The sequence below is a fragment of the Pseudochaenichthys georgianus genome, chromosome 16 (genome assembly GCF_902827115.2).
Source record: "Pseudochaenichthys georgianus chromosome 16, fPseGeo1.2, whole genome shotgun sequence".
NCBI lineage: Eukaryota > Metazoa > Chordata > Actinopteri > Perciformes > Channichthyidae > Pseudochaenichthys > Pseudochaenichthys georgianus.
In genome coordinates this window covers 16135935-16155654 of record NC_047518.2, presented here as the reverse complement: position 1 = coordinate 16155654, position 19720 = coordinate 16135935, and the positions used below count along the sequence as shown (strand labels likewise).

The 19720-nt window shown below is 43.7% G+C and overlaps 1 protein-coding gene across 2 annotated transcripts in view; it reads right to left on the bottom strand.

The window, feature by feature from the left end:
• me1 (malic enzyme 1, NADP(+)-dependent, cytosolic) overlaps positions 1–19720 on the bottom strand; it is a 144947-nt gene that overhangs the window by 31964 nt on the left and 93263 nt on the right. For both annotated transcript variants that reach the window (XM_034102408.2, XM_071206139.1), the window contains exons 4-5: positions 11046–11121; positions 9171–9332 (exon numbers count right to left, since the gene is read on the bottom strand). In XM_034102408.2, the coding sequence (XP_033958299.1) occupies positions 9171–9332; positions 11046–11121 (238 nt within the window). The remainder of the gene's footprint in view (positions 1–9170; positions 9333–11045; positions 11122–19720) is intronic.

The following is a 19720-nucleotide window of genomic DNA, read 5'->3' as shown; positions in this document are numbered from 1 at the left end:
AAGGCTTAGTCTTTCTATCTTTATAGCCACTGTAACTAAGTTCATAAACTCAACAAGTACTATACTTGGGTACAATTTTGAGATACTTTATTTAAGTATTTCAATGTTTTGCTACTTTGTACTTCTACAGTTCAGAGGTACTTGGTGTACTTCTACTCCTCTACAGTTCAGAGGTACTTGGTGTACTTCTACTCCTCTACAGTTCAGAGGTACATGGTGTACTTCTACTCCTCTACAGTTCAGAGGTACATGGTGTACTTCTGCTCCATTACAGTTCAGAGGAACATGGTGTACTTTTCCTCCACTGCATGTATTTAATACCTTTAGTTACTTCACAGATGTGGATGAATGATGTGAAATCTAACCAAGTGTTGAATCAGACTTTAGTTCCACCTGGAGTGAATCCACCAGCTACCCTGCAGTATACAAAGTCATTCAAACTAGCTGCACCTTCACCAGCTTTGAGAACACTTTCATGATCACTCATTATAAAACATATCATATATATTATTCTGAAATGGACCAATCTGCACAATGACTACTTTTACTGTCGCTACTTTAACTATATTTTGATGATAATACTTTTGTACTTTTACTTGAGTAACATTTTGAATGCAGGACTTATACTGTAACAGAGTATTCCTACACTCTGGTACTTCTACTTTTACTCAAGTACGAGATCTGAGTACTTCTACTTTTACTCAAGTACAAGATCTGAGTACTTCTACATTTACTCAAGTACAAGATCTGAGTACTTCTACTTATACTCAAGTACAACATCTGAGTACTTTACTTTTATTAAGTACAAGATCTGAGTACTTCCACTTCTACTAAAGTACAAGATCTGAGTACTTCTACTAAAGTACAATATCTGAGTATTTCTACTAAAGTACAAGATCTGAGTACTTCTACTTTTAAGAACAACATCCGAGTACTTCTACTAAAGTACAATATCTGAGTATTTCTACTAAAGTACAAGATCTGAGTACTTCTACTCGAGTACAAGATCTGAGTACTTTTACTTTTCTGAGTACTTCTACTTTAACTCAAGTACAAGATCTGAGTACTTCTACTTTTACTCAAGTACAATACCTGAGTACTTGTACTTTTACTCAAGTACAAGATCTGAGTACTTCTACTTTTAAGAACAACATCCGAGTACTTCTACTAAAGTACAAGATCTGAGTACTTCTACTTTTACTCTAGCACAATATCTATACTTATACCACCTCCGTTTATAGCCTATGAAAAAAACTATTAGAAAACGAAGGCTAAAGCTAACGTTAGCAGATAGTGACAATGTATGCTAGCTTGCTAGCTAGCTCAACGATTCCTTAAATAATATTGCGACAGAAAAACTTTTCAGTTCTCATTCATAACACTCCGTTCGATGTCTCACTATGGGATGCGCCTCATCGCGGAGCAAAAAGAAGCATCAATCTCATTACGCCAATCCTGATTGGCCGGTGATTCTTGACGTCAACGTCAGGGGAAATCACCCCCTATAAGTAGCCTGCGCCACGACGCATGCGTCATTCAAACACCTCTTCTCGCTTCAGAGCACATCTCGAATGGTAGCCGGGCTAGCTTAACAGTCCACAGACTGAACCCAAAGCTAATTTTCGGTCGACGGGCGTTAGCCGGCTACCCGATTCTCTCACAGAAGAGTATTATAGTCAACCTCGTCGTTCTTCCTCTGGAGTAAGGTAAGGTTTTGACTTCAAGTTAGCAACACACCAGTTGCTAACTTGTGTTTTTTCCCTCACTACCGACACCACGGTAGCGAGGACACTTTTTTCTTCTCTCTTCCACGGAGGAGAAAAGGATTACAGGAATATTACCATACCAGGTAATATCCTTGAGAGAAAAAGACCCACGCTGTCCTTTTTTCCCCCGGATTAAAGACAGATCGGTAAACATTTTTTTCTCGAACGTACCTGTCATGAGCGGACCCTCTCCACGCCTCACGGCGAACGAGATGGATGCCTCTCCCCCTCACACCAGAGGAGTCAGGAACTCGGAGGCTCGGCGCTGCGGTTGCGGGTTGAAAGTGTCAGGCACAGACTCACACCAGATCTGTTCGTCCTGCCTCGGGCTGGAACACGCCCAGGAGGCCATCGACAACCCCGGCTCGTGCGGACATTGTGCCCGCCTCACCGTGAAGAGCCTCCACCGAAGGTTAGCGCAACAAGTTAACCTGTCGGGACGGGACCCCCTCATGTCCACTGATCCGCCGACCGGCAATCAAGACACGGGGACGTCTGCCGCAGAGATGGAGCCCCTCACTGCGGTCTGGGGCTCACCGACAGCGGCACCCGCAGAACCGGAATCCCGCGCCATATCAGGCCGAGATCCGGTGGCGGCAAGAAACGCGGGAACGGGGCCCCACGCTATACCAAGCTGGGGCTCCCGACTGGACCTCACCATGGTTTCACCCGCGGAAGATGTCCTGGAGTTAGACTACATGGAGGACGAAGAGTACACCTCTGAGTTCCTCCTGTCTGACTCGGATGAGCAAGAAGACGACGTCTTCGTGTCACCAGCTCAGGCTGCAAAGCCGGGAGCGATGGCTGCTCTCTCGGCGATAGCACACCAGCTTCGCCCTGTCTCAGTATGGACCTACAAGCCGTGTGTCAGCGCGCTGCGGCCAGACTAGACAAGTTGGCCGAGAAAATCTCCGGTTCCGGCTGCAGCTCAGGCTCAGCCAACCCAGAATTTCGGCCAGCAGTCGAGGAAGAAGAAGCGAGCGGCGTGACAGCCCCTCCTTCTCCCCTCCGTGAATGTGTTCCCGCCGCCTCGAGAGATGCCTAAACGCTAGGGGTTCGGCTTCGGTTCGGTACACGTGTGTACCGAAGTGTACCGAACGAATATAACGTTAAACGTAAAAAATTGAGAACGTGAACAACTTCTTGGAAGTAATCTCAGGTGCTGCGTCGCAGCATTCAGAGTAATTTCCTCACATTGGGCTCATCGCGTCATAGAGCGAGCAAGTCATTCCATTGGATGAGAGGGCATGCTATGAGAGCTGGTCAGAGGGATGCGTTCAAATTTAGTCAGTAATTTGAGGAACTGTCGAAAATTAATGGCGAACGCAGATAAAGTTGAGCTCGAAAATGCTCCAGCATCATTGAAGTCTCCGGTTTGGGAACATTTTGGTTTCGCAGTTACGTACAAGGATGACGGACAAAGACAGGTGGACCAAACCAAAGCTGTTTGTCGGCATTGTTCAACTAAAATTGGTTACGCGGCTGGCAATACACCCGCATCACCCGAACGTGAATATCACCGGTACCAAAAGAAAAAAGACTGAAGTGCAAACCCAACTCCCGCTAGCATTTGAGCCTCCACCACTCGCAAAAACTTCAGACCGAGCCAAAGCTATTACAAACGCCAAATATCCTTATGTTGGCATGTTAGCAAAGCGCTATCTGGCTGTATCTGCTACCTCTGTCCCTAGCGAGAGGGTGTTCTCCACAGCAGGATACATTGCTAGTGCCAGCAGATCTGCCCTTTCGGCAAGCAATGTGGAAAAGTTAATCTTTCTTTAAAAAAACATGAAAATACAATGACAAGCAAGTCATAATGTCAAACTGGCTGCTTAGGTACTAGTACAGTACAGTTCAAATACAGATAATTTCAGTTCATCGAAATGCTGCACCTTAATGTTCATTTGATTATATTTTGTATTTATTTTAGTGAATATTCACAGTTTAATAATAATTAAAAACCCAAAACTAATAGTTTATGTTTTGTGAGTACGTGTACAGTAAAGTTCAAATACAGATTATTTCAGTTCATTGAAATGCTGCACCTTAATGTTTATTTTATTATATTTTGTATTTATTTGAGTGAATACATTATTCACAGTTTAATAATAATAAAAAAAAATATATATATATATATGTTTTGTTTTGTGAAAAAAAATTCTGCTGTACCGAAAACGTACCGAACCGAACCGTGACCAAAAAACCGAGGTACGTACCGAACCGAAATGTTTGTGAACCGTTACACCCCTACTAAACGCCATCCTCAAGTCCGCACAAACACATGTCACACGTTGGTTGATTCCTCTGTCATTAAACATTTGCCGCTGACGCATCCAGGCCGAGGGCCGAGGGCGCAGCTCAAAAAAATGAATAGAAAATCAATAAAACCAATTTTCTCCCCTTTTGAGAGCAGCAACGGCATCTCTCAAAAGGCGGATTATTGACGGGTCTGTGAAGGCACCACCGCCACGCGCAGTGCCGGCTGGAGCTGTAAGCATGACATCTCAGCTGGCTCTAACGGCCCCTACACACGGCGGCGTGCGTTGCCGCTTGGCGGTGGGCGTGTCTTGAGCTTGGGGAATCAACGCGAGCAGCCCGACCAACAACCAACCACATGAATGTCCCGCCCCGGACATACAAAGCAAAGCATTCATGCTACATCCATGCTGGCTAAATATACTGTCTATGCTTGCTAGCTGTCCATTCAAACGAAATACACTGGATATAAACTCCCCAAACAAGCGAAAACCTACCAGTTTCCCCCACTGTCTTTGCCACTTCCCCCCCATGCCTGGCTCCTCCAGTTTGTATCCCTGTATGTTCCCTACCGCCACGATCATTTTCTCTTCCTTTTGTTGACATATGGGAAATAACTGCGGTCTGGCTCTCCCAACATACACCCGGTTTGATTGGCTACTGCTTGAACTGTCAGATTTACATACGAGGGATTTGATTGGCTGATGCCTCCGTCGAGGCGGCAAAAGTAGAACATTGCTCTACTTTTGCAGCGAGCACCTCGAGAGAAGCTACGCTTTGCTCCCACAATGCAGTTCGGCGAATCGTGACGTCACCCCATTCAAAGTGAATGGGCAGAAGCGTTGAAGCGGCAACGCACGCCGCCGTGTGTAGGGGCCGTAAGGAGCATGCAGCAGGAGATACTCACGACACCCAAGCTGCCTCGAACTCTGCTCGGTTTAGAACACCGAAGACGCAGAGGTCGCAGCCCATCCCGAGTCCCCAGCCCAGGCTGGAGACGAGGGCAAGTTGGCCGAGAAAATCTCCGGTTCCGGCTGCAGCTCAGGCTCAGCCAACCCAGAATTTCGACCAGCAGTCGAGGAAGAAGAAGCGAGCGGCGTGACAGCCCCTCCTTCTCCCCTCCGTGAATGTGTTCCCGCCGCCTCGAGAGATGCCTCAACGTCATCCTCAAGTCCGCACAAACACATGTCACATCTTTCTGTCTGAATAAACCATTTTCCGCTGACGCATCCAGGCGCCGGCCAAGGGCGCAGCTCAAATTTTTTTTTAAAGAAAGACAATAAACAGTCCGTTAACCATAAATCCCCTTCTGAGAGCAGCTACGGCCTCTCTCAAAAGGCGGATAATAAACGGGTCTGTGAAGGCACCACCGCCACGTGCGTACGCAGTGCCGGCTAGAGCTGTAACGAACGGCCCGTCAATCCTTCCCCTTTCAAGAGCAGCTACGGCATCTCTCAAAGGACGGATTATTGACGGGTCCGTGAAGCCACCGCCACACACATGCGCAGTGCCGGCCGGGGCTTTAAGGGCACCACCGGCACGCGCAGGCGCAGTGCCGACTGGAGCCGTGAGGGCACCACCGGCACACACATGCGCAGTGCCGGCTGGAGCTGTAAAGGCACCTCCGTCACGCACATGCGCAGTGCCGGTCGGAGCCATAAGAGTAACATCCCAGCTGGCTCTAAGGAGCATACAGCAGGAGATACTCACGACGTCTGCCTGGGCTTCTCAAAACAGTTATAATTTATCTGTTTTCATAAACCCAGAGAGAGTCAACCCACATTCTGGAGAGAAAGGTTCTCTCTCTCCTAGAAAGAAGGGTTTTATCTATAATGCCCACCGAGCGGAGTCAGATTACGGAGGAGAATGTCCTCGTAAAGCACCCGCTCAACATGGGCCTCATAATAAAACTAAACTCCGAACGCCACGGCTTACGGAGAGTTTTGGTGATTATGAAATGCGTAGTGGCACTACACCCGACTTTTCCAGTGCGGGACGCGCCTATGGGTGCAGTCCTTTCACGGAAGGTGGTCACCACGGACGCAGGTCAGACGGGCTGACAGGGGACTTACGAAGGTCGCCCGGTGAGAGGTCTCCAGAACAGAGACTTCCAGCGGGCACGCGTAAATTACTCGGAGCTTTTAGCGGTGTTCCCCACCCAAAAACGCTTCCTGCCTTCTCTCAGAGGACACCATGTCCTCGTGAGGATAGACAACACGATATCGTGTATGAACCGCCAGGGGAGATTGCGTTGTCTCCAGTCACACACACTGGCACACAAACTGATCCCTTGGAGCGGCAGACGTCTCCTCTCTCTGAGAACGACACAGGTACCGGGAGTTATGCACCTAGGGACAGAATTACTGTCAAAGGGTGCACCACTCTATGCAGACTGGACTCCTCATCCAAGGATCGGGAGTCCGCTGTGGGTGCGTTACGGCGGAGCCGCGTTAAGTCTGTTCGCAAGGGGAGAAAATGCTCAATGACAGCTGTTCTCTTTAATGCACGATTTAAATGCACCGTTAGGCGGGGACGCACTCGTACACGATTGACCTCCGGGTCCTCTGTACACGTTCCCACCCCTGGTTCTGTTGCCCTTAACTCCGGCCAGAGTGAAAGAGCAACGCCACACACTTACTCTGATGTTTCCGCCCTAGCCCGCAATGTACGGGCTGGCGGAGATATATCAGCTGTTGTGCGGGCAGCCGTGGCAGCCCCCACCACGCAGGGACAGATTGTCTCAGGCGGGGGGGGCGATCCTTCACCCACGCCCAGAGCACGGGGCACTATGGGCCTGACCCGTGAGTGGTACAATCTGAATACAGTGGGACTCCCTCAGAAGGTGATAAACACTATTCAGAGTGCGAGAGCTTCCTCCACCAGGTCTCTTTACGACTGTAAGTGGAGGGTGTTTGAGGAGTGGTGCCTTCAAGAAGGACACATCTCTTTTCAATGTCCTGTCGGGGTGATTTTATCATTCCTACAGGACTTGATCGATAAACACAGAGCTTTTTCCACGATCAAGGTGTACCTGGCTGCTATTGCTGCATGCCATGTGGGCTTTGAGGGTAAGACAGCTAGCCAACATCCTTTGGTTTGCCGTTTTATGAAGGGAGCGCGCAGGCTCCTCCCTGTCTCCAGGCTGCTGGTGCCCTTATGGGACCTGGCAGTGGTTTTAAATGGGCTCAAAATGACCCCATTTGAACCCCTGGAGGGAGCTGACATGAAACATCTGTCACTCAAGACAGTGCTGTTACTGGCCCTGGCATCCGCCAAGCGGGTCAGCGATATCCATGCACTGTCTGTACATCCCTCATGCACTCAGTTCGCCCCAAGGCAAACGAGAGTGTTGTTGAAACCCAACCCTGCCTTTACACCAAAGGTGGTTGGTTCGTGTATCCCGATTGACATTGAGGCATTTCCTCCGCAGCTGGTTTCCTCCGGGGAGCAGCAGCGGGATCTATTGTTTCCAGTCCGGGCTTTGCACACATATATGGACAGATCAAAAGAGCTTCGTCTTAATGACCAACTCTTCGTGTCCTGGGCTAAACCTCACAAGGGTAAGCCTGTTACTAAGCAACGACTATCCCACTGGATCGTGGAGGCGATTGCTTTGGCCTATACGAGTCAGAATCTGCAAGCACCTTTGGGTCTGCGGGCTCACTCGACTCGGGGCCTGGCTACATCCTGGGCTTTGTTCAAGGGTGTTTCCATCCAGGATATCTGTGCAGCGGCAAGCTGGTCTTCACCGCTCACTTTTGTCCGCTTTTACAGGCTAGACGTCTCCGCTCCAAGCGTGGCCCGAGCAGTGCTGGGCACCTTGTTGAGTCGGGACTCCACCTGTTAAATTCTGGTTGATCGGTGATCTTCGAGATAAGCTCGTCTGGCAATACGGGAGCTACAATATCCCATAGTGAGACATCGAACGGAGTGTTATGAATGAGAACTATAGGTTACTTACGTAACCCCAGTCCTCAGAGTAACATGAAGTGAGATGTCTCACCAGACGGCCCTCCTTGCTATGGTGAAGCGAGAAGAGGTGCTTATTTTGAATGACGCATGCGTCGTGGCGCAGGCTACTTATAGGGGGTGATTTCCCCTGACGTTGACGTCAAGAATCACCGGCCAATCAGGATTGGCGTAATGAGATTGATGCTTCTGTTTGCTCCGCGATGAGGCGCATCCCATAGTGAGACATCTCACTTCATGTTACTCTGAGACCTGGGGTTACGTAAGTAACCTATAGTTCACATCACGCTCTGCCGCTCTGCTCTGAACACCTGAACGGCCCGTTCTAACAGCTGTTCACCAGCGGTGCAGTCTGTGCCACAGTGACTCCGCACAGTTAACGAACGCACCGTAGCTAATGTAGCTAAACTGACCCTCATCCAGCAGCAGAGTTCAGCCGACAGGCAGGAAGACTCGAGCACACAGCTCGCGCTTCATATATTAAAAAATAACACCATGCGCGTCATGATGGCACATAACAGCTCGCGACCGCAGATTATTTCGGCGATTAGATAAAATGTAAATTATATTTGATGCAACTTTAGTTACATTTCCATGACTTTTCCAAAACTTTGGGGAAAATATTGTTTTCCATAACTTTTCCAGGGCCTGGAATTTGCATTTTGAATTTCCATGACTTTTCCAGGTTTTCAATGACCGTACGAACCCTGAGCCTTACAGCACTGCATGATGTATGACTAGTTATTTCTCTTGAAACAGATTATAATGAGTAGATCATATCTCATCATGTGTTTATTGAAAGGCTGTGAAGAAGTATATAAATACAAGGTGTCAAAAATAACAATAATTTACATTATACTTGGGTCGAGTAAATGATTAGATACTACTTTCTACCACTGATGTAAGTATTGTAAAAATAACATTTTATAATTAAAAGGACATTCGGAAAGTGCAACCTCAAACAAGGCGGTATCCGTAAGTGAAAAATGATGTGTGTGTTAACCCTGTGATTTGGGCCTGCTCCAACTAATTGTTTCTTTCTTGGTTACACCCTTTACCCTTTCAGTAGTATTTCCGTAATCTTGCTGACAAACAAACCAACGATCCACCCAACCAACCTACATCGTAAAGTCCGGTGCTTATTGTTCTGTGAATGATCCGTTAGACCTCAGCTCTTACCTCATTGTCTGTGCCCACATCCAGCATGATAGGCAGGCACTGCTGTGGCGGCACACCTCCACAGGCTGTGTACAGGGCCAGCTTTCCCACTGGGATCCCCATACCACAGCAGCCCAGGTCCCCCAGCCCCAGGATCCTCTCTCCGTCCGTCACACACACCGCCTGCAAATCAACATTACTGTCAGCCATAAACAATACAGTACTGCAGCAGCCACAGTAACCATTTTGTCAATTTAAATCCTTGTGCTTATACATATTCCTAAATTAGATTTAATGTATCTTTTATGCACAATTTAATGAGGAATTAAATGAAGCAGCAGTTCTGCCGCCATGTCTCATTAAGTCGAACCTTCCTCACCAAAACAAATCCACCCTGCTACCCAGAAACACATGTTCTTCCTCAGTGTAAGCCAGGCCCTCCTACACTCTGCTGGCTTTCCACTAATTTTAATCATTAGGCAAGAAAAACATTCCTGTAAGTTGATTCCACAGCATGAAACAAATCGATTGTGCAACACTTAATGATCCCAGCAGAAGTGTTTAATTTGAAATGTTCCGAATTCTTAACGTTTTTATCTTTCCACCATATGTGTGATGCAGAATACCCTGGCACAGCCTTTAAAGCCTGGTTTTCACCACAATCTGACAGGTTTCAAGTCCAGAATGTCATTAGTGCTCCCATTTGAATTTTTTAAAACTATAAATGACCATACTTTACACCATTAAGAGCTTTTTATCACCCTATTCTCACTTATGTGACTGAGGCAGCTCAACCTATTAATGGATGACTAGCTCAGCTCCAATGTTCCTTCTCTCTATGGATAAGGTAAGAGTAAGCCATATTGGGTGAGTTTACGATAAGACCACCCTGGCAATGAGATCCCAGCTAAATGCCATGCTGTTGACAGCTGTGAACAGGTGGCTGAGGCTGCAGGTATATTTGACATGCCAGGAATGCGTACTAGTTTCGTCATTATAAATATGACGAGATTATGACTTGCACATAGTTGCTCTATACAGAAGATAAAGGGAATAATTCAGGCTTTTGGGAAATTGGCCAATGCAGCAGGTCAAGAGAACCAATAATGAAATCATCCACAGGTATACAATGGACTAGATTTACTGTAGTCATTATTGTTTGAGATAGTATGAGATGACTAACCTTTAAATAAAGAAAGCACTGATTACAAATTAGCCCAAAAGCTAATGGATGTGATTCCTAACTTTAAACTATTAAGTAATCACTTTTCCCTCCCTATTTTCAATAGGCTTTGTATCAATGCAATGCATTTGGGGATTTAGGTTTGCAAATGCACAATGTACGGCTCTTCTCCATGTAAGCATCGAAGCTCAACTGCCAGCATTTTACATCCTTCACAGTCCCTCCGTTGACGCAAAATAAAGCATTTTGCTACACTAGCCGCCGGACAACTCCACTAAGCAGTGAGCTCTGAACAATAAAACAGAGAGAAGCCTCACATTGATGATTTGCATTGTACAAAGCAAGTAGTCCTCATATTTTACATTGAATTTCCAAAAAACAAAAAAAAACAATACAAAGCAAGCATGTCCACAGAGAACAACATGTTGTAAAGGATTGCTATTATAAGTTTAACAGTCTATAACTGATATCATGTTAACTGTGGCCATCCGTCACTGAAGATAATTCTTTAAGGCAGTTAAGGTTATCTTGTCTTGAAGTCCATAGAGCTAATCTTTGTCCTTTAACATCATAGTATGGAACAGGAATTATCACTCTTGGTGCAATTGTACAGAATATGATTCATTTGCCATGGGGTGTGAAACGAGTGAACAACATGAATATCAAATACTGCTATAAGACTTCACGGCAGATTTTTGAGTGATGTTATTTACCCTGACGTCCTTTTCTGGCCAGTTCTGGAGTATTGTTGAAATGTGGCCTCTGTCATGAATAGTAATGAAGAGCCCCCTGGAACACAGGAAAACAAATAAAAGAAAGAAAGTTAAAAGAAAAATAACATAGAACTATTGCATATTCAAAAGGCATCTGCACTGGAACGTTTTCTTCTACTTTCTAACTCCCCAAGTGTTATACCATGCTAGATTTTATCAAGTAATATGTCACTTAAATCGGTCCAATCAAAATGGCAGCATAAGAACTAAAATAACACATGAACACTTTGTACTTATAAAAACGTCTTATCTGGGATTCGAGGGAACAACAGCTTGAAGCTAAGAGACGTTTGAAGTAAAGCTGCTTTTTCCATTCTGCCTTTCTTTCTTCTGACCAAGACTTTATTCAATACTGACGGCACCTGGGACTTTAATGTTGAGCCCGGATCCCAGGGCCTCTGCAGGGAGTTTACTTTGGACCCTTGAGGCTCCCCAAATATTCATTTATCTTTGTATCACCCCTCCCACCAACCCTTCATCCTTCCTTTCTTCGCTCCCTTGCATCAGTGTCCTCCGAGTCTTTCCTACCCTACCCATCTGGTTATAGTATGGGGTGCATCACTTCCTCCGTGACAGTAAAAACATCACTGCTCGTAAAGTAAGAAGCCAACCCAGGTCACTGCTTGTGGAAGAAACAGTATGATATATTGTTAAAATATAGTGAGATATATACATAAAGGTGTCACATAAAAAGGCTTTCATATGTCAGGGATGAGAAAGGGTTCACTGTCAGCATTGGTTTCAACTTAACACCAGTAACAATGGCAGAAGAAAAGTACAGCCAAGCTAACAGCTACATGAAGCTGTACTTGGACACAAGTGGTTGTGTTGAGCTAAATAGAAACATCAGCATGCTCACAATATTGCAGCACCTCTTTTCACCCTCTGTCTGAAACCAGAGGCCAGTCTTCTCTGATTGGTTAGCTGGCCAGCTCTGTTGTGATTAGTCAACAGCTTATAGATGTTTTAAAGGAAGAACAAAAAATACAAGTAATAACACTTAATGAATGTGTTGTTTTCACTACCACTTAGAGTTTTGAAAATAAATAACTTTATATATTGGATTATTTATTTATATAGATATATACCTATATAAATACCTGCAATACTCTTTCTACAAGTATCTTTTCCTCCCTTAAAAAGAGCTCTGAGGTCATATAGAGGTCACTAGGCCAAAAACATCGAGCAGTTAAACACGTCTTCCCTTTTGTGGCTATACGATGACACACATCTGCATATAGCTACACATTTACAGAGTGGTGTGCTTGAAATGCACACTGGGAAAATCATTTGAAGAGTCTAACAAATGTCTGCACAGCAGTAATGTCTGACTGTGAGGACCTGGACACGTTTAAACTGGATGTGTGTGGGAGTAATAGAAACAAGTGGAGCCTGCTGTGTGTGTTTACCTGAAGCCAGGAGGACATGAGTCACTGCCAGAAAACAGAACAATGAGGCTATAATGGAGAAAAGGCAGAATTGGGGCTGAAAGGTTGACCCACAATCTGACTAAGTTGGAAAACAACTTCATGAGACGAATCAGAGCAGACAGCCAGACTGGCAGTAACGCCTAATCTCTGTCAACATGAAGGTTACGAAAAACATTTCAGCTGGCCATTATTCCTGTCCTTCCTCCAATCCTCATTTTCTGCCATTCTGTGTTTGCACAGGAGCTGTCATCCTCATGACCTTTGACCCCGACAAGTTCAATGAAGTAGGAGTGCCTGTTATGCTTTTTAACAGACAGAAAAACACACACAAATGCCAAATCCTCAGAGAAAAATCCTCATGTATCTACAGTATCCAGAGCTAATGCACATTATCTCACGATGTCAGGGCTCATGCCTTTTTAAATCCATCATCACTGTCCATTCGGATGATGAGGGTCTTTCTTTAAGCCAGGTTTTTGAAATGGTGGGAAATTGCTTAATGGCTCATTGACAGCACACAGATGATGACTGATAAAAAAGGAAAACAATATGTGCTTCACATATTTAGTGTGGGAATATTGTTGTGAAATTAAGTCGTTTTGGCCTGTCCACATTTGGGTCAGAGGAAAATTCCTCCCTCTGGTACTTTTACAGTTGTCAAGCTAACATAAAACCACTGCTCATATGCTGATAATGTGAATTATTGCACATTTCTGTATGAAACTACCACTTCTTACAACTGCATAGCTCTTTCCAATAATATCCCAGTTATATTATACATATATTTGTAGCATTGTTGTTGTATTTGTTTTTCTTCTATTCCATTTCTATGTGTCTCTTTTCTTCTGCTATGTTTATGTTATACAGCAATACCCCAAAGCAAATTATTTGTATGTGAAACATGACATTGCAATGAAAAAGATTCTGAATCTGATATTGTCTTTCAACAACAGTGATTCCGATCATCCTTTGACAGAAGAAGCCTAGATAGATGTAGAAGTATCAGGTAATCCTTTATAGACACGGACATAATCATTACTTTTAGCAATGCATCCATTACTTAAAGCTACCCTTTTTTACATCTATTTAGCTACTTTAAGTGTATTTAACAGTTTGTCCACACTTTTAGTGGTTTGTCTTAACACATTTCTCCTTTCATCACCATTGATAAATGTTTAGCTATTTAGCTATTAGTGTGTTAGTGTAGTTTGGTTACTCTCATCTAACTTGAACCCTGAATTGATTTATTTAAGCTAAGCACTAACACTGCCTACCCATTACTTTAAGCTATATGTTTCAAATATGAATCCCTGGCGTAAAGCTTACCCGTTAAACGTCTCTGCATGCTTGATAACTAATCATGTTGCACTCTATGTGGAAATATATTGTTGTTTTTTAAATTAAAAGTAGGATTACTAGCTTTTCAAACAAGTTGAACTACTTTATTATTTTTAAGTCCCGGGATAAAAGTATCTCTATCGGAAAATTATATTTCTCCTTATATTGATGCCTATAAGTTTGAAATGTGTGTGTGCTGCAGAAATAACCACAATGAATAGCATTCTCCTTACTTTCTAGCTGAGAGGAGGGCCACAAAGCATTGAGCTGCTCTGTCTGGCTCCTCCTGTAAGAGTGTGTGGAGAACGGAGAGGGTAAAGTAAACACCCTGATGGTCTGAAACAGCAGCATCGCCCAACACAAAACACCGCCCGGGGACTCGGCTGCGGAAGCTGGCAGGAGGAAAAGCTGCTTTCCACACCATGACCTCAAAACACAGTCTGCGCCCCATAAGGCACTGATCGGTGACCCGTGTCCGTACAAAACACTACCATTCACCATCTTCTCTGTGCTGGACGCCCATAAGTTAGCAAACCACATGAGGTTCAACACAACTCATTGAGAAAAGACTGTGAAAATAGTGTCCAAGGTCAAAGTCTATGAGATGGCTCCAAATCTACCCTGACAGGAACGTTTTAATGGTTGTTGTCCGCTGAGGAAATGTGATTTTCTCATCTGTTTAATTAGTTTGAAAGGGCATAATTGAAGCTAAAAGGAGCCAATATTTTGGACTGCTACTGTGTGTAATTTCAACTCTTTCACCTCGATAGAGATGTCTAAGATCATTAAAAGCCTCTCAAATGTCACACTGACAGAGCAAACGTCGTTTTTGAGAGGTTAAGCCACAGTTCGAAATGACGTGTTACATAGAACCTAATATATCTTCCAACACAATACTTTATAGTTTACTCAACCCATACCCATCTTCATCACATGCAGACCTATTGATCAGAACCCCTTTGGCTGGGATTTTTTACTAGGAAGCCCTACACGTTAATCTATGATGACAGTTGTAAAAGCACGGTTAGTTTTGTGAATTAAAAGTAAACTTGGTTAGGTTTAAAAAACTAAAATAATAGGTTAGGTTTAGGAAATTGGGATTTGTGTTAAAATAAGTGTTTTGGTATTCAAGTTACATTATGTGTGTAAGTTATGTATGTAAGTTATGTACTGTAAATACGTCAGCGCTGACTTTTGGTTTGATACACGGGACCACAACAGTATTGTCCTGGGGAAAGGCTGTGTTTTTTTTACCCATCCACCCACACCGTCTTCCTCCCTACGGACTCTTTCTGACCCCTAGCTTTGAGCATCTTATATTGAAGTGAATTGGTTATTGAGTTATTTGAAAGTTATGTAAGTCTCATACAGATGCTTAAGGGTTCTCGTTGCATCCTTTTCATTTTTGGCAACCTATGAATGGTAAACTTCAAAGTCAAGGAAATAAAACACTATTCAATGGATCTCTAGATGTAAAATCTGTTGGCCTTATTGCCGTTTAGCCTATTGGTTACTTTACCCAATCCATAGACCCTGTTCCAGACAACAACCAGCTGGAGCCAGCATTTAACTCAGAAAACTGTCACTGTTAGACTTCATACTTTCTCAATCACCCCGAGCTGCTTGACATGATTGACACACTGTATCTTAACTGTTATGTAACACGAAAGGTTATGCAAACTATGTGAAGCTGTGTGCCTTTTAGATGGGGTGTAACAGTAACAGTGCAGACAGTCTGTCAGGAAGAGAGACAGTGAGACACATTTAACTCTGTGAGTGACGTAATCCCTTGTCACTCTCACAGATTGTAGTAGACACATACACTCAACTAGCAATGACACGAAGTATAGTGAGATCCTCTACAGAGTGGTGTGCATCTGAAAAATGAGCTGATTCCGCGACATAAACTGAAAAAGGTAAAAACCGTAACGTAGTAGGATATTTATAGTAAATAAAAGAAAAGCGTTATCCAAGATCAAACTGCCTGCAAGAAAAAGCAACACGTCCCCACAGTGGGAGAACTCTCTAGTGGAGATCCATGGCTTTCAAACAGCAGATTCAATCCAAAATGAAACTGGATCCCTCTGCCAGACAAGCTGCTGGGAATGTGAGATATCATTTCATTAACGCAAGGAAGTTCAAAAGGCTTTATCTGAAACAAAACACACATTTTTCAATAGAAATATATTGATATTTAGAATATAAATCTGTACAATAATTGGTCAGGGTTCAAATGGTCACAGGAGACAAAGAGTTTAAAAATATATATTTTTTATCAACATAAGACCAGGGGCCTCATTTATAACGCCGTGCGTAGGATTCACGTGGGAAGGTTGCTTACGTAGTAGAAATCCAAAAAATAGGTACAGAAATGTTCCGACATTTTCCGATTCACCAAACATTGCGTACCGGCGAGGAAAGTGCGTACGGCACTTCCTACGCCGGTTTCCCTTTATAAATCACAATCGACTCGAAATGCGGTGCAGCTTTTGCGGGCTTCACGTAACGCCCATATTTGCCTATAAATAGTCAAAGAAACGCCCATTCATTCATTCTGACTAGGCTTGTTTGAGACACATTGCGGCTCGCCTCGAAAGTAGACGAGAGTAGCCGATCGCAGCCGGGGGAGGTGTCAAAAAGCTCGCCTGAAGTCGGACAGCTCGGAGACGGCTTCTTCATCTTCTTCTCTCGGTTTTTTGGCGGATTGCAAACAACTTTAAGGTGCATACCGCCACCTCCGGAGTCGGCTTGCCTCGGTTTGCATTTATAAAGAATGCACAATGTGTTTAATCGTTAATGTCAGATATGTACTAAGTAAATACATTTGTTCCTGCTCAAGATTAGATTCAACTTATTGTTATTGCACATATTACAGGTACTGAGACAACGAAATGCAGTTTAGCTTCTAACCAGGTGCAACAAGCATGAAGTGGAAAGTAATGTACACAATCTACAGAATAACATATAGAATGAATTGAATGATGAATAAACAGTGGTATGAATACACTAGATATCAGCCTGTGAGCAGTATGAACAGTGTGTATGAATATGCTAAGATATATAAAGTATGAAAACGGTAAGCAGTATAGTATAAAATATATAGATATTAATTTCATGATGATAAACATTGTGGAACAATGATGAAAAATGGGAATGGATGTGGCGACGTAAAACTGACACAAAACAACAACAAACTTTTGCCAGCCAATTGGAGAGTTTCATCAGCAGCACGTGGTAAAAACCACCAATGAGCGCTCAGCTCGAGATACCAGCGAGCCGTTTCCCATCAAGCATTTCGCTTCCGCAGCTCGTGGAGAGCAACTGCGCCAACTCGCCTCGCCTCGCTCTCAAGGCTGCGGGCGTCTTTGTCCCGCGAGATTTCAAAGTCTCATGTGGGCGAGCCTCCAGAGCAAGTCGGACAAAATGACTAACCATCATGCAACGCACTAGCAAGACGTTGATCGCAACTGCGCAGGTCTGCGCAGGTCTTGCTTGTCTCAAACAAGCCTACTGACTTTATGAAGAAGATAGCAGGAAATGACGACGGAACAGCTAAAAAAGACATCTCACACCGTGTCAGATTTTGGTTATTTTGGGGAGGTGGAGATAAATCATATTGTTTGGTGGATGCAGTTTGACCCAGAGTAGCAGCATGGAGGTCGGATCGTCACCAAAATAAATAAGTGGTCCGAAAAAGTCTAATGACAAAATAAATACACATAGCAAGCTTCCTCAGGCAGTGTTTGTACCGGGGACAGGAGACACCCCCCTTGATGAGAAACTGTAAGAAATGATAGGGGAATCCCTCCGGAGTGGAGTCATGACGACTGGATCTGAATTATGTTTTTGTATTTGGTGGTTTGTGTCCCAGCTGTCGATCAGCTGTGCGCAGCGTCTCCACTGCAGCCTGTGCGTCTCAAGCCCTCCCCCGCAGCAACTCTATTTCCACCAGTTAGAGGAAATACAACTAATATGTTGTGTTATATTAGCTGTACAATTGACCACATATGGTGTTCTTAGCTTCCATACCTCCTGTGTTTTATGAGCGACTTATCAAGTCTTGGCAAACGGCATAAAACACGATTAAACGTGATAGTATATAAAACCATGCTCGTATCTACAACCTAGAAATGCAAACGGCGTCAGTTTAGACGTAATTCTGTCCTCCTGCTTACCGCATCATTTATGAGAAAACATTTCATAACATTAACACAACATATTCGAGGTTGTTTTAAATAACATATCCGTATTTATTTATTTATCCATGTTATGTGTTTGTGTGCACTGAGGAGTCGCAAACAGGCGTTTGTTTAATCATTTTAACATTGGCTTTAATCAATGTTTGAAAATGAATTCTTCATATATGATAAATGAGAGGTAACATTTTATTTATGGTATTATTTCCACATATTTATCTCCATTCTTCCTTCTGCCAACGGTGTCGCAGTTTCTCGCCCCTCCCGTTTCTGTGCTTAGTGCGTACGCAGGGGTTAGAGTTTGCGTGGAGGACCGCACATTTTCCTGTCAAGTTAGTATTTTATAAATCGCAAACATTGCGTAGAAACTGGCGTACGCCATTTTTTGAGCGTATATCCCTTTATAAATGAGGCCCCTGGACTACAATTTGTCAAAATGGAACTACAAACAGACTGCATAATATCTGGTGAAGACTAAAGAACATATTTTACTCGTCATGTGATGTGGGGAGCCTATACCTTTATTTAAAATAAATTGATTGATGAGAATTGTTACCTTTTTGTTTTACAACCCATATTTGAAACAGAACACGGCAACTACCAAAAGTCACAAAACTGTGCCCTAGACTTGGCTACACCATGGTCAAGGTAAAGCAAAAATGTCTTCTCATGATAAACTGTATTTGGTTTTGCTCCATGATTGAATGTGTAATGCATGCCAAAGTCCAATTTGTCAATACACTGGAAAGTCCGTCTGTCATCATATCAGGTGAGAAGAGTATCTTCGGAAAACCAGCACAGCATGAAGTAAGAAAGCCAAGTACACCAATACCCACACAGAGTTACAGTACAGTCATATGGAGACAGTATAATTGATATGACTGGATGTGGTATCCGACCACAAGCTGTAGAAAAGGACTGACAGCACCATATTTAAGCAATGAGACCGCTGGATCAACTTTCTTTCTCTCTTCCTTAGTGGTATTTAATAAGTTAATGGCTTTCCATGGGTAAGAGAAGATGCATTTTCTTTCCCCTGTAAATTGTTAGGGTTAGGGTTAGTGAATAGATACACATATTTTGATGTCTTCTGTCACTTTAAGTATGCTTTGCTATGGTTTTGTCCATACAGATAATTTTCAATGTAATTTTGTAATTAAAGCAAAAGGAGTGAAGCCTTTGGCATTACGAATAACCCACTCGCGTTGCAGCTCATGAAGTAGCCAAGCAACTGACTGAACCAATAGAAGAGAGGAAGAAAACTTGGTGAGAACTTGAGGTCTGGCCGTGCCAATCAATAACCATGTTGCAGTAGGAGTTGACGCAAACTCTGCCACTTTAAAAATAGCTAGTTGCAATGGAAAAGATGATCGTCAAAGAAACCAAATGCACAACAGCCCTCTGGGAAAAGGAAATAAGGGCCCTGTAAAGAAGAAATAAATAGAATCCACAAAGGGTTGTGGATGGTGGGTGAATAATTTAGCATCCGCTCAACAAACTCAATCATCCAGCCCATAATCCATCCCTCCGTATCTGTTTGAGCACACATAAGCCTTTAGTTCCCTGTGTTTTCACAATCTTTGTAGTGTGTCCGAGGTGTGCATTTTGTGTACATTTCTTAGAGGAATTCATCTTAGCAACAAGAAGCAAC